General features: G+C 43.7%; 1 protein-coding gene across 1 annotated transcript; it reads right to left on the bottom strand.

Moving 5' to 3' along the window:
* On the bottom strand, window positions 1-27812 carry LOC124135127. Its single transcript, XM_046500324.2, has 5 exons — window positions 27661-27812; window positions 20995-21109; window positions 18484-18630; window positions 15750-15944; window positions 1-330 (listed from the first exon to the last, which is right to left on the bottom strand). Exons 1-5 carry the CDS (start codon window positions 27778-27780, stop codon window positions 251-253), a joined length of 657 nt encoding a protein of 218 aa, XP_046356280.2. The 5' UTR covers window positions 27781-27812; the 3' UTR covers window positions 1-250.

The raw sequence follows: 27812 nt of genomic DNA on the forward strand, positions 1-27812 counted from the left end.
CGATGACATGCATCAACCAAGTCAGCGAGCCTGACCTTTCGATCCGGTTAGTCGCCTTTTACGACAAGCATAGTCGCCTTTTGCGGCAAGCATGGGTTGCTGAAGACCTATTTTACTTCAAGGGTCGATCATGATCATGACGAATCATTTCAGGATTCGAACCCACAATATCCTATTGGTATTAGATGAGTAAAGCAATAAGTCGGGATAGAACATCAATAATTCCTATGCCGACTTTGGACGTGAGGTGTCACGTGTCTTCATTCATATCTGTTTCCGGAAGTGTTGTCATTGCCTTCGCCATTGCTGTTTGTTTAGGCCTGGATCGAGCTGAAAAGAAAAATATTAACATTAGTGATAGTTAGGAAAATGTTTCGAACACTAGTTTTTATATGCTACTCAAAAATGACACCCGACTATGACTAGACAATGGCATGACAGATTAACTCTAGTCGTCTGAAAGAATCGAGTTTGCTTCAACTTCTTTTATGTGGTATATATACTTAACACTCTGTGTGAGTGTGGTGTGTGCGCGCGCGTGCCTGCGTGCGTGCGTGTGTGTTGTTAAACGCCGCATTATTCCAGCAATATGACGGTGGTCAGTAAATTATCGAGTGTGTGTCTGTCTGTCGGTCTGTGTGTGTATCAGTGCCTGTCTGTGTGTGTATATGTTTATGTGTGTGTGTCTTTGTCTCTGTGTGTCCGTCTGTGTCTCTGTGTGTGTGTACTAATCCGGATTAAGTTTATTCTACAGTGCGAGCCCACGGAGACACCATACCACAGTTTAACATGGATTTTATGTCACTACGCGTTAAACAGGGAATAAATACCGTGGTCTGGTACCTGTCACCGCTCAAGCTCTAGCATTAATTATTTGTTTGATTTGCTTGTCTGATGTTTAACGCCACACTCACCAATATCCCAGCCTGTATGTCTGAATCAGACAACCCAGTGATTGATATTGTAAGACACGCAATCAGCCAGTCCCCAGACTCTTAACAACAGACCAATTCTTTCTAACAAGCATGGACTGGGGACCAATAAAAATTATTCCAACCCAGTATCTCCGGGGGGGGGGGGGGGGGGGCTTGTATCATGAGTGTCATGGGACATGGCCCGATATTACGTTAACTAAACAGATTGCATAATGACAGTTGTCCAACGACAAACGCACAGTCGGCTGTGTCCCCCAACCTTCTGTTAATCAGACCCACACCATTCTCCTGAGTCAATATGTAATGGAACAAGTAGAAATAGCTGCAATTTGTTCAACTCATATTTGAACGTCCACTCTTGTAGAGATTCTCGATCCAAAAGCAGGCCTCGAATGTCAAGCAAGTGTGGATGTACTTCCTAGCTATAACGATCTATCAATCCGCTGGGTCACATTGGTCTGAGCTTCTGTTCTCGAGTTCGTCTGTTGAAGAGCATCTCATTCAAGGTTTCCATCTTTAATCTACGGCCTGGCTCTAATGAGAATGCTGAAACACTGGCAAGGATAGGCCAAAGCCAGACAAAACGTTCGGTAAATAGCAGTAAGTGATTTAATCTGCTCTCCCTAGCGGCAGGGGTGGGTGGGAGGGGAGATAATTATAGATACCTAAAGAAAGTGATACCATCTGAATGATGGGGTTGGAGTGGACTATATCATCCAGTGTGTCATATCGTTTTTCTATTTTGGTACATACCGTGGACACATTTTCTACAACGTCTTCATTTGGAAAGTGACGTTACCAGGCCCAGCTCTCTGATCACTAACGGATCGGACCCGTGAAGATCCGGGGTAGAATATGTCTTCAGCAACATTTGCTTGCCGTTAAAGGCGACTACGCATGTCGTAAGAGGCGACTAATGGGATCGTGTGGTCAGGCTGCTCATGATGTCAATCACTGGATTGTCTGGTCCAGACTCGACTATTACAGACCGCCGTCATACAGCTGGAATATTGCCGAGTGCGGCGTTAAACAACAAACAAACCCTAATGAAATACTAAGTCCTACGTAGGAGATAGTAAGTCCTACGTAGGAGATAGTAATTCTAGGCCATACTAAGTCCTACGTAAGAGATAGTAAGTCCTACATGTACGTAGGAAATACTAAGTCCTACGCAGAAGATACTAAGTCCTACGCAGAAGTTACGAAGTCCTACGTAGGAGATACTAAGTCCTACGTTGGAGATATTAAGTCCTACGTAGGAGATACTTAGACAACAACAAAATTTCACCGTGGCCCCACTACGCTTCCGTAGTATAACAATAAAGCCACTGAAAACATAGTGACGTTTCATTCGGCTCATCGAGGTGGCCGAGTAGACTGATGCGCTGCAACTGTGGCTTTCCTGAACCTGTTCCCTCGGTCGTCAGGATCCGCCAATTCAATGTTCGAATTCCATGTTATTATTGTTGGCACAATGCCAGTGCTCGTTTGCTTTTATGAAAACGGTAAATATCTACGACCAGTGTCAGATACCTATAGTTAAAGCGTTCGCTCGTCACGCCGAAGACCCGGGTTTGATATCCAACATGGTAACAATGCGTGGAGCCCATATCAGGTGTCCCCCGCCGTGACATTGCTGGAATATTGCTAAAAGCGGCATAAAACCATACTCACTCTAGGTTTGTCAGCATCAGACAACGTTTCAACAGAACGTCAAACGTCTAAGGCTGCATAAAATTCGGATTTTCTCCCACCTATAGCTATCACTGCCACACCAAGCGTCGGTAGACCAAACTCACTTATAATAAGTCCATTTATAATGCCCCAAACTCTCTTCAGCAAGTGAGGGGGCACAGGGGGCACGGGGGGCACGGGGGGCACGGGGGGGGGGGGGGGGGGGGGGGGGGGCAGTCGTATAAGGCGCCGCGATTCGATGTGCAGAGTTGCGTCCCTTGGGCACGCCAGAAACCTATGATTGTGGGTTCGAATCCCGGTTCGCCCCAATTTTGTTTCTAGGTTTGTCAGCACCATACCCGTGCTCGTGGGTTTCACCGAAGTGGTAAACGTCTTAGACTTACATCACTTCGGGCTTTCCTCCCACATTAAGCTGACAGGCCGTGATATAACTGGAATAATGTTAAAAGCGGCGTTAAACCCAACTCACTCACTCACTCACTCTTCAGCTAGTGAATGCTCGTGGCGCTACATTCTTATATCCCCGGTCAAAGAAACAGTGTGCACTCGATTTATTTTCATTTTCAGCTCCATGGGGAGTATACAACCCAAGCTGCCTGTCAGGCGATCTAAGGTTAACAGCCACAATACCATCTGATCCTACCGGGTACCCACTCACTGCTGGGTGAACAGAGGCACATTTCGGAGTCACTTGCCCAAGGTGACACCACATGTGCTACAGGTGCTACACGTGCTTCAATGTTAATGGCACTTCAGTTTCACGCAGTTTGGGGCGCATAGCATCCATTCCCTTACGTTATCAGATCACCGCGCGTCGTCAGCTTCGTCAGCTGATGGAGCAGTAAGACGTATCGAGCGATGTTAATTTCCGTACATACGATTCTCTGTCCTGATATTAAGTTTTCCAGCTACAAACTTCGAGTCGAGTTCAACATGGCTTTTTACACTCCGTTGTTAATAGCAAAATTAAATCAACCCACCATAGACCGTAATAAAAGGACCAAAATAACCCCACGAGACGTTTCCGGATTAATGGTTTCCCAGAATATTTGCCACTGTGTGGCATCGCTGTAATAAAGCTGTCCCGACTGAACGCGCTCTAAGGGTTAAAACTGTAACTTGAAGTAGGTTAACGGCGGGGGTGTAATTATTCATCAAATGAGCTAGGTTGGAGAACCAGAGTACAACCTGTCTCGACACCACTTGCAGATGAATCTCTACTGTGACGTGTGCAATAGCGTCTCGGTCTTAAAACGTGGCATGTTTGGCGTCGTAAAACGTGATATATAAAATGCGTCGGTGTACATTCCGGCTTTGATTGTCCGGTATATTGACGGAGGTATCTAGCTCTATTTAGACTGGCTTTCAGTCACTGGGCATCGAAATACTCTTAGCAATTTATGTCGTGGCGAAAATAACCAGCGCTTTTGTTTGCATCCGTTTTCGAACAATTTGATGGAAATTGATACCGTCGTCTCGAAAAATGTGGTTATTTGTCCATACAAGAAGAAGCAGATTTAGTTGTATGTGGGACCCGGTTCAGAATACTATATATTTTTTGTTTGTTTCTTTCTTTGTTTAACGCCGAGGTCAGTAATTGTCCCGCTACATCCCGGGGCCTTAGTAATCGCGTCTTGATCAGACAACCCCGTGATATCATGAGCAGCGTTATTTTGCGTTATGACAAGCAATAAAGTGCTCTGGCGGACCCAGAGAGGGGAGGGATGCTCCCTTCATTTCTGACACCTTACACGTTAACAGCGCACTCGGACAAGACCGTTCGTGTTTGTTTGTTCGTTTCTTTGTTGTTTAACGCCGCACATCGTGAACAGTAGTAGTAGTAGTAGTAGTAGTAGTAGTAGTAGTAGTATAGTAGTAGTAGTAGTAGTAGTAGTAGTAGTAGTATGTGCTCCTCCCCCGGCCCCCCTTCTTCAAAATCAAGGATCTGCCACTGACGCCATCCCATTCATTCTACAACTCTTACGATCTATTCAACAAACATGATTTGGGACAATAAAACCATTACTAAATGAGTAATATTGGATTAAAAATGATTTTATCAGTGAGTATATTGCCATTTTGGTGCACTTTTTTCAACTGTGATGCTTATCTTGCTCTCTGATTCTGAAATCATGCAATGATTATGCAATGAAACAATGTGTATATTTAAGACGACCATGTAAGTTAACCTGTGTCCGATCCAATAATAGTTTTATGACAAAAGGCATGGCGGCGATAACATGAAAGTGGTCAACTGCCGGAAAAGACTTTTGTGCATGCGTGAAATGCCTTTTAGCTGCTCTGATGTCATTTCCGTGTCCTCTTAGGACTCATTTTTCGTGAATACCCCAAGTGGTCCTAATTTCATTAAGGTTTTTTTATAAATAAAATTGGGTAGGTAAGTCGAGTTTTAATTTTAAGATCCATGTCCCAGCGACACCAACCATAGAACATAATACTGAATCGGCCATGTACATCCTCCAGGGTTAAGAGGGTAAACTGACTAATAAAATCCCATTCTTACCCTTACCGAACCTTGCCGATCGTGGTTCGATCGTAGCGCAACCAGTGGCTATTACGAGTTATGTCCCTTCTATGTCCCACCTATTGACCAATCAGATTCCACCTTCCATTTCACTTGTATTTACTTAATATAAATAGCAGTGGCCAGTCATCATGATGATCTGATTGATAATCATGATTCTATATTGTAATAACAACGGGTCTTACCTTGCGAAGTGCTTCAAATCACGGTTCACGTACTTTGCAAAACCTGCGGGGGGGGGGGGGGGGGGGGGGGGGGAGAGAGAGAGGGCTGCTCGTACTAGTCCGGGCTGATGTCGATTTATAGTGCTAACCCACTGAGATTCCATGCCGCAGTTTAACATCAATAAGCTATTTGGAAATGGAGTTTTCTCCAGCGATTGGTCATGTTCTATAATAATTCACCTGCATAAAAATGGAGACAGGAGTGACCCAGATAACTATAGAGGTATTTCATTAATGAGCATTTGAGGAAAAGTTTTTGCTACAATATTAAACAATAGAATTTCAAAATGAGCGACCATGCGTGATAAAATTCCTGAATTTCAAGCTGGATCATGTATTTACACTTTATGCACTTATTCAAAAAACCTTGTCACGGCGTAAGCATAAACTGTATGTAGCATTTGTAGATTTTAAAAAGGCTTTTGATTCTGTCAATCGCTTTAAGCTATGGACATGTTTACGAAAAGCCGGTTTACGTGGGAAAATGTTTACTATTCTAAAATCAATGTATTCTAATGTGAGATCATGTGTTCGTTGTGGGGATAGTTTAACAGATTTTTTTATTGTCCTTTGGCCCTAAGACAAGGCTGTATTGTGAGTCCGATCTTATTTTCACTTTTCATTAATGAATTATATTACGAAATAGCTGCCAGTGGTAAAATGGTATCCAAATGTTTCCAGATTTGATAGAAATATTAATGTTACTTTTCGCAGATGATGTCGTTCTAGTGTCAGATACTGTTGTTTGTCTTCAAAGGCAATTAAATATTAAATAAGTACATACACGAAAGAATGGAAATTATCAGTAACTTTGGAAAAAACTAAAATTGTGATCTTCAGAAAAGGTGGTCCAATAGCGTCGAAAGAGAGATAATCATTCGATGGTCAGATAGTCAATATAGAAGATCACTACTCATATTTAGGAATCTGGTTCTCACACACAATGAATTGGAAAAAATGTGCCCTTGACTTGTCCTTGCGTGCAAAGAATTCTTTAATAAGTGTAATGTCTATTTCTCTTAAAATGGGATCGATGTCACCTAATATCTTCTTTAAGCTTTTTGATACCCAGATACAACCAATTTTATTGTATGGTTCTTAAGTATGGGGATTTCAACGTTATGACTGTTTGGAGAAGGTTCACTTATTAGCATGTAAAAAGTTTCTTTATGTCGGATCTTCTACACCAAATTGCATGGTTTATGGTGAATGTGGTAGATACCCATTATATATTAACTCTCAGATCAGATATTCAAAGTACTGGTTTAAAATTCTTCCTATGCATGAACAACGTCTCCCCAAATTAGCTTATAACATGCTTCTACATTTAGATAACATGGTAAAGAATACTTGGACATCGCATATAAGAAATCTTTATTTTCGCATGGTTTTGGTCTTATATGGCTATGTCAGTCAGTTGGAAATGTAAATATGTTTCTTAATGAATTTCGGAATCGGTGTATAACTATGTTCTACCAAGAATGACACTCCACTTTAGAGGATAGTTCACGTTATGAATATTACAAAACTTTCAAGACTTTACTTCAACCAGAAATATATTTATCAGTACTCACTACGGAAAACTTAAGAAAACAGTTAATTGAATATCGATTTGGTTTGCTAGACCTATTTGTAAATGAAGGAAGTAAACTGTCCATTGAAAAAATGAAAAGAATTTGTCCATTGTGTAATCTAGAGATAGAAAATGAAATTCATTTTTTGTTTGTCTGTCCATTTTACAATGATCTCCGAAAAAAAATATAAAAGATTATTTAATAGCAATGTCACCGATAAACGCCTTTGTAGTTATGCTGACGACAAAGAACGAATCAAATATATTAAATCTTTCTCTTTATATTAAGCATGCATTAGCCAAAAGAAATGAATTAATCAAACAACGTGTATATTCCAATGAGTAACATGTATGATTGTATCTATATGCGTAACTCTTTCTTGTATATGGGCCGGTGGCCTTTACAATAAACTTCTTTTGACTTTGACTTTGACATGAATACCCCACTCAGACACAGTATGCTGACTCCGCGACGACCTGTTCTTGTTTTAGCCCCTTAATGCCGAGCGCCAGACAGGGTAACAAGAAGTACCATCTCTTAACGTCTTTTGGTATCACGCGGCCGGGGATCGAACCTCTGACCTTCAGCTCTCTTCCACTAGACAAAGGAGGCCATCGTGATTTACGGAAATAAGGTATACTTTTTAATATCGAGAAACGTCACGACTGCCTCCAAATCGTGTAACGTGAAACAGATAAATCAATATCTCAATATTGGCCGATGTGAATAGGGCGATTGAGGTAAGCCGGGAGCAACAATAATCCAATTAAAACAGATCTTAGTTCTCGCTACCGCTACACAAAGATCTGAGGACATCCCTTTACAGGTCACGTTATGAGTTTGAGTGGAACAAATACAATACCGGAAATGAAAATAACTCTAAAGCTGCGGAGCCGAATTTCGCATGCAAAACATTCAAAACGTACATTATGAGAAACAAATAACAACTTTCCAGGCCGGCAATTTATTATCTGGGGGGGTGTTGGGGGGGGGGGGGGGGTGTAAACGCAATGCCTCAAGACAAGACTGGGGGTTCTTCAAGACAAGACTGGGGGTGCTTCAAGACTGGACGGGTTCTTCAAAACTGAACGGGGTTCTTCGAGACAAGACTGGGGATGCTTCAAGACTGGACGAGGATCTTTAAGACAAAACTGGGAGTGCTTCAAAACAAGGCTGTGATGCTTCAAAACAAGGCTTGGGGTTCAAGACAGGACTGAGATTCTTCCAGACAAAACAGAGGGTGCTTCAGGACTAGACGGGGTGCTTCAAGACACGACTGGGGGCGCTTCAAGACAAGACTGATGTGCTTCAAGACAAGGCTAGGGGATTCAAGACAAGTCTGAGGATTCATCAAGACATGATTGGGGGTGCTTCAAGGCTAGACTGAGGGTACTTCAAGACAGGACTAGGGATGCTTCAAGACATTGTTATTTTGCTCTAAAAGTAGGAGCCGCATAAATTAATTTCTTTTTTTCTCACAACACATCCAGCATGTCCAACAAACACTATTTAATGATTATTTTTAATCCCCAGAAAGCCAACTGATCTGTTCCTAATGTGGCCTATCCTAGCTGTGTGTTTGAAGGCCCCCACACAACCCGCGTTTTACATCTGCCGCCTTGTAATCACCTCGCTGCAGTGTGGAAGCAGCAGGAACAATGATTAGCACAGATAATAGGAAGAGGGGCGCTCGTTTATATCAGCCACTGCCGACAGGTGCCCGTAACGTGATCCCCTCAGCGTCAAGCGGGGCCGCATGTTTAATGCCTCGCCGCTATTTCTAAAGTACCCCCTATGGTAGCTATTCAGTTGCTCTTCGATAAACCTCATCTATGACGCTGTTTAACCAGGAGGCGTTTCTCCTGCGTCTAAGCAAAATGTTTCAAATGACTTTGTAATCTAACTTTGCTGAATTATTACACAATTCGGTTATTTATTTGTTTGTTTATTTAGTTCGATATACAACATGTACCATGGAGGGGGGTATCGTATGGTAGGGACAGATCTAATTCAATCAGATTGGATATACCCTTTCAGTTTATGTAAGACTCTTAGTCGTGTATCTGAAAGTTATGACATAAGTTTAATTCTTACTTTGCAAAAAAAGTTTCGGTGCGCGATTTTGATTGGACTATGCATAGACTCGTTAGTCCAGCCAAAATGTAACTCAATAATTCCAGCCTAGTTCGGTAAGGGTGGAAACTGGACTTTTAAAGTCAGTTAACTCTCTTGCATCGGGAAGATGCCCCCAGCCCTCTGTTACATTTGTTTGTTTGTTTGTGTGTTGGTTTGTGTTTGTTTGTTTGTTGTTTAACGCCGCACTCAGCAATATTTCAGCTATATGACGGCGGTCTGTAAATAATCGTGTCTGGACCAGACAATCCAGTGATTGACATCATGAGCATCGATCCACGCAATTGGGATCGATGACATACATCAACCACGTCGGCGGGCCTGACCACCCGACCCCGTTAGTCGCCACTTAGGACAAGCATAGTCACCTTTTTCGGCAAGCATGGGTTGTTAACGACCTATTCTTCCCCGGATCTTCCACGGGTCCCCTCTATTACAGGAGAGAAGATTCTTTTTTTCTTTTTTTAAATAACTCATAATCATAAAAAGATAAATTAACAATTATGCAATGTTATGTAAATGCAACGTTTCATTAACTCATTTACTGACTAAAGCCCACCTTTGTGTACTATCATGCCATGTGTTGACTGTATAAGAGGTGCGTAACAATCAGTGGCGTCCAATCAAAGCTGTGGTAAACAAAATATTTGCAAGCAAAAATCGGTTCCAGAAATACCAATTTACGTACGAAGGTATGTCGGTGTGGCAATCCTCAACAAGCTGCTCACGAGTGGAACAAATCTGATTCTATCCGAGACACATCAGTCTGTCCACAACAACTAGAGGCGCGAGAGAAACCAGATAATCGCGGCTGAGAGGGGAGAAGACCGACAAAGCAGGCCTCAGACACGACCCCCAATCACGAAACTGAATGCTAAGACAGCATTTCTCACAGAGCCCAGCGCGCCGTGCCACGAAGATTTTCACTCTAAGATGATCGTAACTTCCACACTTTAACATAGGCTTAGGATAGTGGTTGTTCTAAGGTCGCTTCGTAGAACGGGAGGGGCGGTCGGGTAGCCTAGTGGTTAAAGTGTTCGCTCGTCACGCCGAAGACCCGGGTTCGATTCCCGACATGGGTACAATGTGTGAAGCCCATTTCTGGTGTCCCCCGCCGTGATATTGCTGGAATATTGCTAAAAGCGGCGTAAAACCATACTCACTCACTCACTCACTCGTGGAACGGGAGGACTGATCGGCTCGGAATCAGTTTACTGTGTCTGAGTGGGAAATTCATGTTAACTGCCACATGGTATCTCAGTGGGTTAGCACTATAAAATCGGCATCCGTCCGGAGTAGTACAAGCAGCCACACACACACACTTGCAAGCACGTCGCTATATAAGGGCAATAAGCTTGGACGCGACGTTAAACCCCATTTCACCTCATCTAGAGGTCAAGATCATGCCGCCACACACTCGTTTCACAATGAGATATATAAGCGACACAAATGAATTAAATACGTTTGGCTGGAGGCTTTGTGTCAAACAGTATTATATTTTCTTAGAATAACTAGTTTATTTTGAGCGATACATTCAGTGAAGAAGCTGTGCCGATAGTTGTGACACTGGACCAGTGAAGATCCGGGGTAAAATAGGTCTTCAGCAACCCATGCTTGCCGTAAAAGGCGACGATGCTTGTCGTAAGAGGCGACTAACGGGATCGGGTGGTCACGCTCGCTGACTTGGATCGATCCTCATGATGTCTGGTCCAGACTCGATTATTTACAGACCGCCGTCATATAGCTGGACTATTGCTGAGTGCGGGTCAAACAACGAACAAACAAAACAAAAGTTGTTGACCGGGCCCCGTTCGACAAAGCTTTCTCAGCGCTTAACTCCCAAACCATAGGTTTACGACAGTCAAGACCGCCTCCGTGGTCTAGTGGTAGAGCGTCCGCCCGGAGAGCGGAAGGTCCGGGGTTCGATCCCCGACCGCGTCATACCAAAAGACGTTAAAAGATGGTACTTGTTGTTTCCCTGTCTGGCGCTCGGCATTAAGGCTAAAACAAGGACTGGTCGGCTCTGAGTCAGTATACTGTGTCTGAGTAGGGTATTCATATTAAACAGCGGCATGGTATCTCAGTGAGCTAGCACTATAAATCGGCATCAGTCCGGACTAGTACAATCAGCCACACACACACACGTGCATGCACGTCGCTATATAAGTGCAATAATCTTGGACGCGACGTTAAACCCCATTTCACCTCACCTCGCCTTACGACAGTCGTAGCGACAAAATCGCTTTGTGGAACGTGTGCACAAAGTCAATTTGTTATGTATTTGGGTCACATGTTACTCACGGGTTTCCAGCATTTGACAGTGGGAGTTTTGACACTAGAGACGCTGAGTGGGTCCTAGGGGTCCGTATTAACAAATGATCTTAGTGTTAAAGCTACTGTCAGTTCGTCTACATCAATGGGAAGCACGACAGTGCTAGCTGCAATGTTTTGTGCACTGGCTTCACAAATCGATCGTTACACTCGAAAATCTAATTTAGAATGAGATTCGATTTGAGTTTCTTTGATGCCATTCCTTTATAATTGTCCGTAAAAAGGTTCAAAGGATGAAACAGTGCTAAATGGTTTGTCAGGGACAAAGGAGATTGTTGTCGGGGGCGTTATGACTCAGAGAATTCACAGGGTACAAACTCTGCAGCATTGATTTCGGTTGTACTAACACAACATTGTCAAACATTTATCGTCAAAAGTCGTCAAAATGATAGATCGCGATCGTTTGTTTTTGGTTGTTCTTGCCTTTACTTTTTCCCTTAAGAGAGTGTGTTGAGTTTGACAGCGGTTTTCAACAATATTCCTGCCAAGGCGAGTGAGTGAGTGAGTGAATGAGTTGGGTTTAACGCCGCTTTTAACAGTATTCCATTTATATCGCGGCGAGTCAGCTTAATGTGGGAGGAAAGCCCGAAGTGATACAGGTCTCAGACGTTTACCACTTCGGTGAAACCCACGAGCACGGGTATGGTGCTGACAAACCTAGAAACATAATCGGGGCGAACCGGGATTCTAACCCACAATCATAGTTTTCTGGCGTGCCCAAGGGACGCAACTCTGCACAGCGAATCGTGGCGCCTAAGACGACTGGGGCGTGTCAGCTTGATGTGGGAGGAAAGCCCGAAGTGGTGCAGGCGGTAAACCTTTCCCACTTTGGTGAAAAACCTAGTAACGTGATCGGGGAACCAGGATTCAAACCAACCAGCGCAGGCTTCTGGCACGGTTAAGGGACGTAACTCTGTACAGCGAAGTGTGACGCCTAGTTCCATGAACCAACACTGCTTAGAGAGACACAACAGGGAAAGGCCGTTCTGTATTATGTGAGTTTGTAGGTGAGCTGTTTCGATGCCGCTTAAACAGTAGTTCAATTTTATCACGGCGTGTCAGCTTGATGCTGGTGGAACGCCCGAAAGGATGCAGGTCTCAGACGGTTACCGCTTTGACAAAGACAACGAGCTACGTATGTTGCGCTCCTATTGGGATCACCATTTAGAGTGGTTAGCGAACTGCGCTTCTTTTGAACTGGCCATCCAGCATGACGTTTGGTTGTTGTCTCAGCAATATGTGATGGCAGTCTGAAATACGTTGGCTGTGCCTTAATTTACAAGACAAAGTGGTATTTGGGAAAATCAAACCAGCTTGGACAGCCGATCTGAGTGAGTGAGTGAGTGAGTGGGTGGGTGGGTGAGTGAGTTTAGTTCCAGCCTGTTTTGGGAGGAAACCACAAACCACACTCGACGCTAAACACTATGGTAAATCCCATGACAACAGTTATGGCCCATCTGGGATTCGAACCACGATCTTTGGCTTCTGGTTCTACCAAGGGACGAAATCACCTCACTCACAAAACCCCGCTCTATATCTACAGCAATGAAAGGAATGATAATATAATCACCCAAATGATTCATTTCAAAATAGAAAAATAAGGTCCGGATTAACGGGGGTGGTGGGGTAGCCAAGTGGTTAAAGCGTTGGTTCGTCATGCCGAAGACCCGGATTCGATACCCTAAATGGATACAATGTGTGAAGCCCATTTTCCGGTATCCCCAACAGTGACATTGCTGGAATATTGCTAAAAGCGGCGTAAAACCATACTCACTCACTCACTCACTCCGGATTAACGAGGGTCTGCATGTACAGGAGCGCCGACAGTAGTGATGCAGGCCTGCAGTTTCGGGCTATGATTAGCAGCACTTGCAGATTGTGTGTTGAGAGACAGGATGAGCTGACGACCAAACGTGGCTAGTCCCACCGGATCAATCAACCCTTCGGCTTAGTAATTAGGATCCGATTAAGTGGAAGATTAAATGAAGCTCAAGATTTATTTTCACGTGATCGGGACAATGTCACCCACCCACGCGCCGGTGAGGTCGTGGGAGACGGGTCTTCATTGGCGGGCTGATGTGACACGATGTGACGGCCAGGAAGATATGTCGGAAGCACTGTTTTAGAGGTCGAAGAGAATATTTGGACACTGTAGCATCATAGATGAAGAATGCAAATATTTAATAAAGGACTGATAGTGGAAATACGAAAGGCGTTCAATGTTTCCCGAAAATGCCAATCAATGAATTTCAATCAGATAAACTAACCTTGAAGGGCTGAGACGTTTCTTGTGAATTTCTGCGATTTCGTGTAATTTTAGTTTTTATCGGGTCTCATGAGTGCATACGTGTAGATTTGTCTTTCTGGTGTGACGTTTACCTTGTCAAATATCGTAATTATTAAAATATCACGTTTACATATTTCAAAAGGGTTAATCGTAATGTGTCTTTTGCCTCAATAGGAGTAAAGGATATGTATAGTACATTTTGTGAATATATGCAAATAAATTTATATCAGATAATCCAAACTCATCATGTATTTTGGGCCGGGTTCTGGAATGCTGAAATAACTACTTGGGCTTTAAAATATTGTATGGAAGTCGGGTTTAATGGTGCTTTGAATAGTATCTCAGTTTTTCCACGATTGATTTGTTTGTTTGCTTGTTTGTTACTTTACGCCGCGCTCAGCAGTATTCAAGCTATATGAAAGCGGTCTGTAAATAATCGAGTCTGGACCAGACAATCCAGTGATTGACGTCATGAGCACCGATCCACGCAATTGGGATACGGTGATATGCATCAATAAAGTCAGCGAACCTGACCACCCGATCCCGTTAGTCGCCTCTTACAAGCACAGTTGCCGTTTGCGGCAAACATGGATTGCTGAAGACCAATTCTACTCCGGATCTTCACTGGTCACGATGGATCTGATTACACTTGACTGAAAACTCAAAGTAATGCGATGTTTATCACTTTGGTGTAATCAACAAGCGCGGCAAGGTGATAACAGATAACAGATAACAGGATGGTGATCTAGGTTCGGAACCGCGACCCAAAAAGTATATAAATATATACGTCTTTGCTGGAACCAACATGGAGAGGCGACTGTATGGTAGCTATAAATTTCATGAGACGCGTTTATACCTTGCTCAAACAATTTCAATGTATTCCATTCAACCACTTCATTCAGCTCAACTGAAATTCTGGAATTAGACATCTAACTTCGTGGTACTGACGTATCCAAACCCTAAAATGGCATGTGTTTTTTGTTTACTTAGCAGACATGTTTTTTTTCCGAAATCCTGGATCTGTTCTGTGAGGATTACACTAACCCCTTAAAGGGGGACTAAACTCGGCTAATTGGCAGGCCCAGCAAGATTGATTCAAGTCTCTCAAACATAACGTAGGCTGATGTCAATTTATGTCGTACATCAATTTAGCAGAAGAAGTCTGTTTATATTGCGCCAGATTACATACACAAAGACGCTTCATTATTATTACCCCGGTCAATGGACCGGTGTGCACTCAATGTGCATTCTCAGCTCCCTGGGGAGTATGGAACCCAAGCTGCCCGTGAGACGCTAGAAAGTTAACACTCCCATTCACTGCTGGTTGAACAGAGGCATATTTAGAACAAAGTTATGAAAAAAAAGGATACACCACATGGCCGAAGCTCTATAAACTCAGGCTGACCCATGCAACTACACTCCGCGACCAATGTTTAAATCCACCTGATTTGTGACCATGTGGCACCAAAAAGACAATGCCTTAGTCTCACACATGTCAATGCTAGATCTAAGCAGACATGGGCGTCAGATCATTGAGAATAGTCTTTTAAGTGGGAAACGTAGATCACACAATATGGCTTCTGATCAATACTTAACACATACGATGAACATTGACTCTCTGATGATCTGATAGCAGAATATGAGGTTTGCAGCCCTTCGGTTACTGCACACCCTATGAACCAGCGAGACTATGTCAGAGATCTAATTATGGTGTCCCCTAATTAAAGGACTTCATCGAGCGATACCCAACGGACGGAAGACCTACAGTAACACGTGACACAGTGGAGCTCCCTTTCTGCACATGTTACCAGTGTCGGAACATGTTATGATTATTAGAAGAACCGAGTCTTTCTAAAATTAGCACGATAATGTAAACCACGTGTAGAGATTAAGCAGCTCTTGGAATGAGTTGTCGATGGCTACCATTAATTCTGATCTCGTAACGTGCTGACTACAAACTAGAAACTACAAATATCATCAACCTGACGCCAGTACGCGGGGTCACCGAGAGTTTTTATAACTCACCGTTCCTTCTCATTTTCGACATGGCTTCCATGACACTTCCGGGGTGAACTGCAAGAGGTGTAGCCACGGCGAGGTGTCCCCCCTTAGTAAGTTTTGTCTTGATACCAACGTTCTGGGAGGAATCTGCGACTCGCGATGTCCTCTTCGGCCTTTCGGGGGTTGTTTCGTCTTCTGAATTATTTCTATTGCCCCGATCTGCAACAGACATAACATGTTGGTGGTGTTGATGTGGAACATGTTGGTGGACATCCCCTTCAGATATATACCTCAGCAAGACCCACCATCCTTCCACTCAGCCAAAGTGATGGCATAAACCCTGCTGGGGAATCATGCAGGAAGCATAGGTACTGTAAGTCCCCATGATCTCCAGTAACGTGGTCTAACTTTGGTTATTGGTGGTTTATGGCCTTGTTTGAATTGAAAAGACTTAATCTATGTATAACTATATGATTTTTTAAATTTTTGATCTGGTTTGTTTTATTTTTTTAAAAACTGTAATATACCTTACTATTCTACTGTCCTTTCTCGACAGATATCTTAAATCTCATACCTAGGTTCCATCGCTATATAGCTGAAATATTGCCGATGCGACGTAAAATTTAACTCACTCACTCACTCACTCCATTGAGAAGATATTAATCTTACTGGGAACTCATGGGAATCTTAAGAGAAAGTTAGGTGAGGTAAAATGGGGTTTAACGTGCGAAGTGAATTGTGTATGTCTCTCTGCGAGCGGTTTTTATAGTGCTAGCCCACTGAGATACCTCGTCATTCGGCTCTCCGGGCAGACTATCCACTATCTATACACTATCCACCTAAGGCTGTCAGAGGAAGATAGTGTTTGGATGGTATAACTCCTCTATGAACACTACTTCAGCTATATCACCCCGTGTCTACTTGATCAGGCCTTCCAATGAAAACTGACATACTGCCACAAAAAAAATGTCATATGTCTACAATACACAAGGAATCGATGCAACTGAGAAACACCATCATAAATCTGAGAGCACGCTGCCGAAAACATGGAAACGGCAGCACTAGAAGACACAGGCTGCAACATTCCAGACTAGGCGTGCGCAGAACAAGAGTGAGTGAGTGAGTGAGTATGGTGTTACGCCGCTTTTAGCAATATTCCAGCAATATCACGACGGGGGACACCCGCCACCTGAGGCTTTCCTCCCACGTCAACAGGCCTAGCAATGCTTTTTGTTTGTTTGTTTGTTGTTTAACGCCACACTCAGCAATATTCAAGCTAAATGACGGCACTCTGTAAATAATCGAGTCTGTACTAGACAATCCAGTGATCGATATCATGAACATCGACCCATGGGATGCGATGACATACATAAAACAGGTAAGCGAGCCTGACCACCCGATTACTTGCCTCTTTCAACAAGCATAGTCGCCTTTCACGACAAGCATGGGTTACTGAAGACCTATTCTACCCCGGACCTTCACGGGTCGCCAGTAATGAAATTGGTTTAGTATTCGTCAATAGTGGCGTATGTAGGTCACTTGTCACTTTAGACCTAAAGCATTTGGGTGCTGTTCAATGGTCAAGTAGCTTTAGATTTATGTAAATAGGCGTAAAGGGGACATAGCGTTTACTTCAAACATCTTTATCCATTATGGTATTTCTCCATTATAGTTAATAGAGTATGAATACTGAATACAAAGAGCACCCAGTCCAACGCTGACAAGCCTATTAGACAGAATTATTGTAAGGGAGAGAATTTATGGATGTCAACTTCTTTATGAGGAACACAACTGAGGAACTCCGTATGTACTCCGTAACATTGTGTTCCTCATAATAAAAAAAATCCATAAATTCTCTTCCTTGTTTGTATCACTTCTAAATGGTTGGTTGGTTGGTTTGTTGTTTAACGCCGCACTCAGCAATATTCAAGCTATATGACGGCGGCCTGTAAATAATCGAGTCTGGACCAGGCGATCCAGTGATTTACATCATGCGCATCGATCCACGTAATTGGGACCAATGACATGCATCAACCAAGTCAGCGAGCCTGACCACCCGAGCCCGTTATTCGCCTTTTACGACAAGCATAGTCGCCTTTTACGGCAAGCATGGGTTGCTGAAGACCTTTTCTACCCCCACTTCTAAATGCCTTTCAAAGACTTGGAATTAATGTACATAAAAATCTGCCTCTAAAACTGAAACAGACAACAGACTACAACATCCAGATTACAGACAAAATAAGAGAGACCAAGGGCCTGCCAATGCAATTTAACTCAATGAAACACTCCACGTGTTGGAATGTTCTGAGGAAGGAAGCAAACGTGGACACATCTTTGGAAAAGAGGGGTGGTTTTGTGAGTCATTTGATTAGTGCTGTAATGAATGTTCACTTCCTGTTTTTTCAAGACTTAAAAAGAAAGCCTTTTCTCCGAATGAAGCGTGTAGCTGTATCTGCTATCAATCAGCCTGACAGTCCTGTGGTCTCTATATCACTTAGGGGCCGACCATTTCATATTCTGGGTTGGGTGGGATTGTTTTGAAAATAGCATCAGGTGTTTCCCAAAATTAAATCACGGGACATGACATTTGTCTGAAAAATATTGTTCGGTGGGCAAATGAAAATATTCCTCCTTCTGAAAGAATTTTTTTTCTAAAATTCTTAGCCCCCTCCATCACCAGAATGCATAATGGCCGGTCCCTGCTGTAAACACAACCTCAACGTCTTTCTTCAGAATGACTTTACAAACGTCTGTTTACCTTTAGGTCTGTTCTTGAGTACATTCTGTGGGAGCTGATCCAGGTATTTGATGTAGTTGGAGTTATCAACTCTCTTCTTGTAGCTTTCTTCAATTTCCTGCCTCGTTCTGGGAATCCGGAAGTCGCAACAGCAGCAGACGATTGTGGCTGAAATATCAAAATATCACACAGTGCAGACGCATGGCATAAACAAACTGGTAGCTAAATCTGTATTCTGTGTTGTGGTGTGATTATACTCAAAATCCTTGATGTATGCTAGAAATATAGAATTTCTGATGAAACAAGTTCAGCTTTAATCTTCCATGACAAGCCTGATATACAGTCTGACCGCCTCTGTGGTCTAGTGGTAGAGCGTCCGCCCGGAGAGCGGAAGGTACGCGTCATACCAAAAGACGTTTATAGATGGCACTTGTTGTTACCTTGTCTGGCGCTCGGCATTAAGGGGCTAAAACAAGGACTGATCGGCTCGGAATCAGTATACTGTGTCTGAGTGGGAAATTCATGTTAACTGCGGCATGGTATCTCAGTGGGTTAGCACTATAAAATCGGCATCCGTCCGGACTAGTACAAGCAACCACACAAACACACACACGTACATGCACGTCGTTATATAAGTGCAATAATTTTGGACGCGACGTTAAACCCCATTTCACCTCACCTCAACTGACTATTCAGCCTCCATGCATGTATATACTCAAAGACGATTCGGGATCTACTCAAGCCACACATGGGAGCTGACACAGACTGACATGTAAGGTGTCCGAAACAAGCAGCATCCAGCAAGAGAGGGTGAGTCCTAACGCCGCTTTCAACAGTATGTCGGGCGGTGGGGTAGCCTAGTGGTTAAAGCGTTCGCTCGTCACGCCGAGGACCCTGGTTCTATTCCCCACATGGGTACAATGTGTGAAGCCAATGTCTGGTGTCCCCCCTCAGTGATATTGCTGGAATATTGCTAAAAGCGGCGTAAAACCCAACTCATGGGTGAAGCTGGGATTCAAACCCACAATCATAGGTTTCTGACATTCCTAAGGGAGACAACTCTGAAGGGCGAATTTCGGCGTCTTATACGACTGGGTCTCTCGCGCCAGTGAAACTACTTCACCCGACCTATACATGTACCAAGTGTAGTTGCAGTAGGCTTATAGGCTAGCTGTTAATGTTCGAAGATATCAAAATGGACCTTATGCTAAAAGCTTTCCTCAACAAAACTGTTTATCCCGGATAGGTTACTACTCACCGAAAGTTCTACTTGGACAAGGAGAGTTAATCGAATTGTGTGAAATATTTTACTGATATTATCACCAATTTCTATTTCACTGTCCAGAAACTGATAATTGTTTGGTTCTTTCTTTGAGACGAAGAATATATATCTTGGAGCCGTGACCGAAAAAATACTGTAAAAAACGGTTTATCTTCCATGCTTGCTTGCCGTAAAAGGCGACTATGATTGTCGTAAAAGGCGACTAACGGGATCGGGTGGTCAGGCTCGCTGACTTGCTTGAAGCATGCCATCGATCCCGATTGCGTGGATCAATGCTCATGATATCAATCACTGGATTGTCTTGTCCAGACTCGATTATTTACAGACCGCCATCATATAGCTGAAATATTGCTGAGTGCGGCGTTAAACAACAAACCAACAACAATTCTCTTGGAAACCCATTATATCAAAAATCGAAAGTGAAATTTCCCTGACCCACAGAATACACCTGGCAGAATACATAAATACGATCAATGCCTAGTTAATAATATTCCTTAAAACGATTTTATTTATGATTTTATCAATCAGCTATAATGTTGACGTCACTTGGAGGGTGCTACTATAACCAGAGTGTCGCACCCCCAGAAGCAATAGGTAAGGGCAACCGATGTATGACGTAATTCAGTTAACACGTGCTGACAATGGTCAATCAAAGTTAACTTGGGGTCCACCGTCGGCGCGGTTCACCAGGGTGGTCCAAGGTTCTTACATCGAACGAAAGCACTAACGTTTTCATCATTAGAGTGAGTGAGTGAGTATGGTTTTACGCCGCTTTTAGCAATATTCCAGCAATATCACGGCGGAGGACACCAGATATGGGCTTCACACGTTGTACCCATGTCGGGAATCGAACCCGGGCCTTCAACGTGAAGAGCGAATCCTTTAACCACTAGGCTACCCCACCGCCCCCTCATCATTAGATAGACGGTGAGGTGAAAAAGAATATTTCAATTATTCACGTGTGTGCGTACGTGCGTGCGTGCGTGCGTGCGTGTGTGGCTGCTTGTATACTAGTACGGTTTTCTAGTGCAAGCTCACTGAGAAACCATTCTGCAGTTCAACACCCAGACACAGTACACTGACTCCGGGCCGACCGTTCTTGTTTTAAAAGCTTAATGCCAAACGCCACGCAGGGTTACAACAATTATCACCTTTTCACGTCATTTGGTATGACGCGGCCGGGGATCAAGCCACCGACGCTCTATTTACTAGACCATGCAGGTGTTTAGAAAGACGAGTCCTGTACTCACTGATCGTCAACAGGAATGACGCTATCGCGAACACGAGATGCCACACCCGAAGAGGGCCTAACACCTTGGTTTCTATGGAAATGCCGTTGTCGCTGTTTATTTGGGCCTTGTTCACCTGCAACAGAAGCAAACATAATTACTCAAGTATTTTGTTAATTTGACAGTTTGTAGTTCCACGCAGCAACATTCCAGCTGTATGATGGTGGCCTGTAAATTATCGAGTGTGAACATATAGTTTGAGCAATGATCCACGCAGTCGGGATACGATGACACGATGGCAACCGAGTCACTGAGCCTGACGGTGGGCACGGGTGGCCCAGTCGTCTAAGGCGCCGCGATTCGCTGTGCAGAGTTGCGTCCCTTGGGCACGCCAGAAACCTATGATTGTGGGTTCGAATCCCGGTTCGCCCCGATTATGTTTCTAGGTTTGTCAGCACCATACCCGTGCTCGTGGGTTTCACCGAAGTGGTAAACGTCTGTGACCTGCATCACTTCGGGCTTTCCTCCCACATTAAGCTGACACGCCGTGATATAACTGGAATACTGTTAAAAGCGGCGTTAAACCCAACTCACTCACTCACTCACTGAGCCTGACAAATCGACCACTGACAAATGAAAGCCATAAAAATAATGTGCAGCACTCCATTTCTGTCATTAAGAAGGGAGGGGGTCTTCTATACGATAACGGGTACCCGAAAATCCTTGAAAAGAATAATTCAGTTCTCAGATTTTAACATTTTATCGTATCGTGGAAACGCTGGCTGCCCTGAAAAATAATGAGTTATGGGTCAGGAAATGTGTTTGGCTCCATTGAAATACATATTTCAAACATACATAGTTGTTTCCCTTATATATATGGGTCGTGTCGTAATCTAGATCTCGATTATATACAGCCTGACATATTACAGCTGGAATATTGCTGAGAGCGGCGTGAACATGTTGTCGCGTGGTGTGGTTGATTTTATGTCCCTTCACTAAGTTTGTACTCTCCGATTAGCTTTAAGTACACGCGCACGAGGACACGTTTTGGTACGTGCACGTATTAACGTCCTTCGTGGGCTTTGCAGGTAGATTTTAATTCTCTCCCCACAGTTACGAGTAGGAGTCCCGGGAGCCAATATGACTCAGAACCTTAGTACACTTCGTGTTTGCGTCCGTCATCGGGGTTCAAGGACAGTGGAGATTTTTTTTTTTTTAATTTTGATTTTTTGTTAACGCCGCACTGAGAAATTTTAACAGCTGTGTGGCGGCGATCTGGACCAGGCAATCAAGTGATTGACATCATGAGCATAGATCTACGCAACTGGGATACGATGACATGCATCAATCAAGTCAGCCCCCACCGCATCCGCGCCCCATGCTGCTCCAGTCTGCTGACACCTGGCGGTTATTATGTGGGTTGTTTGTGAGTACATGTGTATCCAAGACATGAATAGCAAGCGTGGTAGGAGTAAACACGAGTCAACGGGGAACAGATTTTATGTTATTGTCGTCTCTGCGTGGCTAGGTAGAGGCGAGACACTCTACTCCGTGCATTAAAGTACCTATACTAAGGAAATGGATATATTCTAAGTGGACACGAGGGAGGTGTTTCAAATATAATTTCCTGTGAGACTTCAAAACCAGTGTCCTCAAAACAGATCAACACTGGTGTGATTCACTGGGTTTCATGAATGCATCACAATATGACACACAGAATACCCCATGTACATGTATGTTGAGAGAACAAGAGAGAAGGGGGAGAGGGGGGGGGGGGGGGGGGGGGGATGTAGGCAGAGACACAGAGAGAGGAGGAGAGACACACAGAGAGGAGGATAGTGACAGATGGGAGAGACACGGAGAGTGGAGAGACACAGAAAGGGGAAAGACAGAGAGAGGGATAGACACAGAGGGGCGAGACAGACACAGAGGAGAGACACACAGTGGAGAGACAGACAGAGGAGGAGAAACACAGAGAGGGGAGAGACACACAGAGAGGGGAAAGACAGAGGAGAGAGACACAGAGTGGGGAGCGACACAGAGGAGAGACACACAGGGGAGAGAGAGACACAGAGAGGGGAGAGACATACAGAGAGGGAGGGAGAAAGACAGAGAGAGATGAGACACTCAGAGAGGGGAGAGACACAAAGAGAGGAGAGAGACACATGAAGAGTGGAGAGACACAGAGAGGGGAGAGACATACAGAGAGGGAGGGAGAAAGACAGAGAGAGATGAGACACTCAGAGAGGGGAGAGACACAAAGAGAGGAGAGAGACACATGAAGAGTGGAGAGACACAGAGAGGGGAGAGACATACAGAGAGGGAGGGAGAAAGACAGAGAGAGATGAGACACTCAGAGAGGGGAGAGACACAAAGAGAGGAGAGAGACACATGAAGAGTGGAGAGACACAGAGAGGGGAGAGACAGAGAGAGGAGAGAGACACACAGAGAGGGGAAGAGACACACAGAGACGGTGAGAGACACGCAGAGGTGGAGACAGGGAAGGGGAGACACAGATAAGGGGAGAGACACAGAGTTGAGAGACAAGGAGAGGTTAGATACACAGAGAGGAGGGACACAGAGGAGAGACACAGAGAAGGGGAGAGACACATAGAGAGTTGAGAGACAAGGAGAGGTTAGATACACAGAGAGGAGGGGACACAGAGGAGACACATAGAGAGGAGAGACGCAGAGAGAGGGGAACACATAGAGGGGGAGAGACAGAGGAAAGACATAGAGAGAGGGGAAGACACAGTGAGGGGAGAGACACAGAGAGGGGGAGACAGAGTGAGGAGGGACACACAGAGAGGACAGACATACAGAGAGAGGAGAGGGAGTGACACACAGAGAGGAGGGGAGACACGGAGAGTGAAGAAACAGAGGGGAGAGACACAGAAAGGGAGAGACAGACAGAGGGGAGAGACACACAGAGATGGAAGCGACAGAGAGAGGAGAGAGACACACAGAGAGGGGAGTGACACAGAGAAGGTGCTGACAAACCTTGAAACATAATCAGAGGAACGGGTTAACGATGTACCTGGTCTAAATACGTATGTGGATGGATAGCATTTGAGTATGGTAATTTTTATCTTGTCATGAGATAACTTAAATGCTACAGTTTCTTGTCCCGCTGTCTCACAACGTCTGTGAACTGGGCATTTTAATCCCGCTTCACTCCCTATATATGAAATTAAAATCACGATAATGATAAATTATAAATGAGGCCATCATTGCTGGGCACGCGTAACCAAACGTTTGCATGACTGGATATTATCCATGCTACATCCCCTGCAACTATCGATAACATGGACTTCAAACACCCTGTCAGGCACGTGAACAATGACACGTGATTGCAATCGGTTCTGTCTACGGATTAAATGCAGAGTTCCATAAACAGGGGCCTTGGTGGGAAGGTGACATAAGGCACCTCTTGCAGCGTCACCAAAAGATACCCGGGAGTTAGGACCTCAAAAATCTAGTATTAATATCCACCTTGTGCCAGCTTTAACATGGCCGTTAAGTTTTGAGTCACGTGTTTGACCTGCACGTGCTGCAGCGCGAGACAGGTGGATCACGTGTAACGCCATAGCCTCACCCGTCCGCACTACTATGTCATTCTGACACGCGACACTACAAAAAACTATTTGCATCTTATATATAGCTCGGAGTGTGTACTTCCAGACTTACCTGCTGGCTTTATGAGGACTTGCGGATTAACTGTCTCGGGTGAATTCATTTTGTAATTAAGACTGTCAACATTATTTCATGATGGACATATAATCCGTAATTACGAGTTGCGATTAGCTATTTTTGTATTACCCATAGTCTGTCTTTTTGAGAAAATGTAGCAACTGTGGGCATTGTGATCACTAGTGGATATATCGGTTCACACTCTGAAGAGGATCGGCCATTGTCTTTGAAAATTGCCTTTGGGGTGTGGTTTGTCGATTGATCAACTCAGTCAATCCACTGTTGAAATGACGTCATGAACAATGGATGACGTCATGTTATTTGCGAAAATGCGTGGTTGTGACGCCACACTACTAAGGGCCTCCTCACAAACATTAAAAACCGTGGAACTATTGGTGAATTAGCCAATCAGAAAGAAGCAAAATAATCATACTCGGCGAGAAATACAGAAAATAATAACTTTCGATGTTGATATCCTTGCCATTATAGGTAATATGATATTATATCCCATGGTGTACTTCGTGATCAAGGAAGATATTTCAGTTACATGTCCATCCAGTGCGAACCACATCTTTTGAAAATCACATGTGGACACCATTCACACACAAACACACACACGCGCGCGCGCGCGCACATACATACATACACAAACGCTTGCACACATGCTCGCACACGCACATACACATACATAAATATTTAACAAAATTATCTATAAAATTTTAAAAAACACAATGATATATATACTTTAAAATAACTAACAAGTTGAACTGTTTAAAAATACGTCTTTGTGATATAATTATTAATTGATAATATTAACATTGAATTGCTACTTTTTGTGTCAGTCTTCGAAAAGTTGAACGCCTATCACATGTAGTTCCACGCCTGCACACGTGACTTGTGATTCCCTGGCTACACGTAGTTTAGTCTTGCGTAATGGTGACCGTGTTTACGAAGTTCTAAGCCTGACTAACTTTGGGCCATAACAAAGTGAACGAACCAATACAGCCTCTTGTTTGAGAAGTTCATTGCAAGTGCATTTGGTCTGTTGAGGTCGTGCCTATAGGCCGTTTGTGATTGGAGTCCAAATGGAGACAGAAATGGAAAAGAACGGGTACCGAGCAGTCATCGAGTTTCTTACTTTAGAGAAAAGTACTCCCGAAGAAATCCATGACAACATGTCACAAATGTATGGGGATAAGTGCCCTAGCTATTCAACTGTTAAACGTTGGGCAGCTCTGTTTAAGGCTGGGAGAACAAGCCTTGATGGTGACCCAAGGTCTGGACGTCCCTCAACTTCCATCAATGAAGATTTAATCAAGGAGTCCGAAAAACTTCTAATGACCGATAGATGTATTGCTATTGCTGATTTTGAGGAAGACACAGGTCTAAGCCATGGATCCATTGAAACTATTATTCATGAACATTTACAGATGAATAAGACATCTTCTTGTTGGGCGCCAAAGTTTCTAACTTTTTATGTTAAGAAAAAAGAACTGACATTGCCAGAGAAAATTTAGAGCTAATGTTGGAGGATTTCGTCAAATTCAAAAAAAGATTAGTAACAGGTGATGAAACATAGGTCTACCACTAAGATCCAGAGTCAAAACGTCAATCCATGAAATGGCACCATTTCACCTCTCCGGCACCAAAGAAATTCAAGTCTTCAAAATCAGTGAAGAAAGTTATGTCCACTGTATTCTGGGATGAAAAGGGTATAAATCCAGATAATCCAAATACGATAACCGGTGCCTACTATACTGATTTGCTTCATCGCCTGAGAGATTCTATCCTAGAAAAGCGGCGAGGAATGCTGACTGATGGATTTCTACAACTTCATGACAATGCCTCTTTTCACACCTCACGACTTGCAAAGGCTGCTGAGCGACAATGTGAGTTCGAAGGGCTTCCTGACCCTCCATACTCGCCAGACCTGGCACGATGTGATTTCCACCTGTTTCCTAAACTGAAAGAACACCCCTTCGTGGAAAGCGCTGTGACGACAACGACGACCTCAAAGCTGCCTTGAATAGGCTGTCATGGTTGCTTCAGAAACATAGCTTCACTACCAACATAAGAAGTGTATTGAAAAGCAGGGAGATTATGTTGCAAAATAAAATTAAAAACACTTTCACAATTGTTGGTTTTGTTTGTTAGGCTTAGAAGATTTTGACCCGCCCTCGTAGAACAAATGATAGTATGACAAAATGGGGCACGACTAATTGGGTATGACCCAAGGGAGGTCGTAATGGAGGAGTCACATCAAAGACCAAGCGTTGTCTTTCTAATGTAACATTAACATAGACTGTAGCAATCAAAACAAAGTGACTTAATGTGTGCCTTCCCCCGTAGGGATTCGGTGTTGGATTTAGTATCCTATAACCTAAACCTTGCTTCCATTAGGGGACTTAATGTATCGGGTGATCAGGCTCGTTGACATGGTTGATGGCGTGTCATTGTACTCCGACGACGCGGATAGTTGTTCGCAATATTAATCACTGATTTGACTGGATGATTCCTGGGTGTGGCGTTAAACAATAGTCAAATAGTATGTGCATGCTTAAGATAATTGAATCGCAATACAGTATATAGTAAACACAATTATGCAAAAAGTTTCAGTCAAAATGAGCGAGTGTGGTTTAAACAATATCACCAGAAATGGGTTTCACACATTCTACCCATGTGGGAAATCGGAGTTACGAGCGAACGCTTTAACCACTTGGCTTCCGCAAAGCCCCTACAGCCGAAAGGTAGTCTTTCTAATTTTAATTTAACCAACGACGCAGCATAAGTGACTGAATATATGATTCGCAAAATATTATATACGGAGAGTGGTGATATTTTGGCAAATAATTACTTAAAATGGACAAAAGTCGGTCAAACATCTCCGTCCTCAAAAAACGTAAAATCAAAGGTCGGGTATTAACGCTAGCTACACCTGGTAAGGTCGATAATGCGTCACTCAAATGGGCAGCGTGTAGATGAATAGGACAACTATACCTCGTTAAGACCTGTTGTCGTCTGCGACAGCACGAGGTGGCAATGAAATAACACACAGCCGATACTCCGTAACATCTTGCCACTCGCCGCCATATCAGCGCCTTCAAAATGGCGCCCCATACCACCTTGCAGTCTACCTCACCGTGAGAGAA

Source organism: Haliotis rufescens, unplaced genomic scaffold, assembly GCF_023055435.1.
Source record: "Haliotis rufescens isolate VD_foot unplaced genomic scaffold, xgHalRufe1.0.p SCAF_10, whole genome shotgun sequence".
Classification (NCBI taxonomy): Eukaryota; Metazoa; Mollusca; class Gastropoda; order Lepetellida; family Haliotidae; genus Haliotis; species Haliotis rufescens.

Excerpts from the sequence above, each read along its gene's own strand:
- LOC124135127 (XM_046500324.2), bottom strand. The coding sequence starts at position 27,780 with ATGGGGCGCCATTTTGAAGGCGCTGATATGGCGGCGAGTGGCAAGATG. Across the intron at positions 18,631-20,994 it reads GTCATTCCTGTTGACGATCA|CCACAATCGTCTGCTGCTGT; the intron begins GTGAGTACAGGA and ends TTGATATTTCAG. Across the intron at positions 15,945-18,483 it reads ACTCAAGAACAGACCTAAAG|ATCGGGGCAATAGAAATAAT; the intron begins GTAAACAGACGT and ends TGTCTGTTGCAG.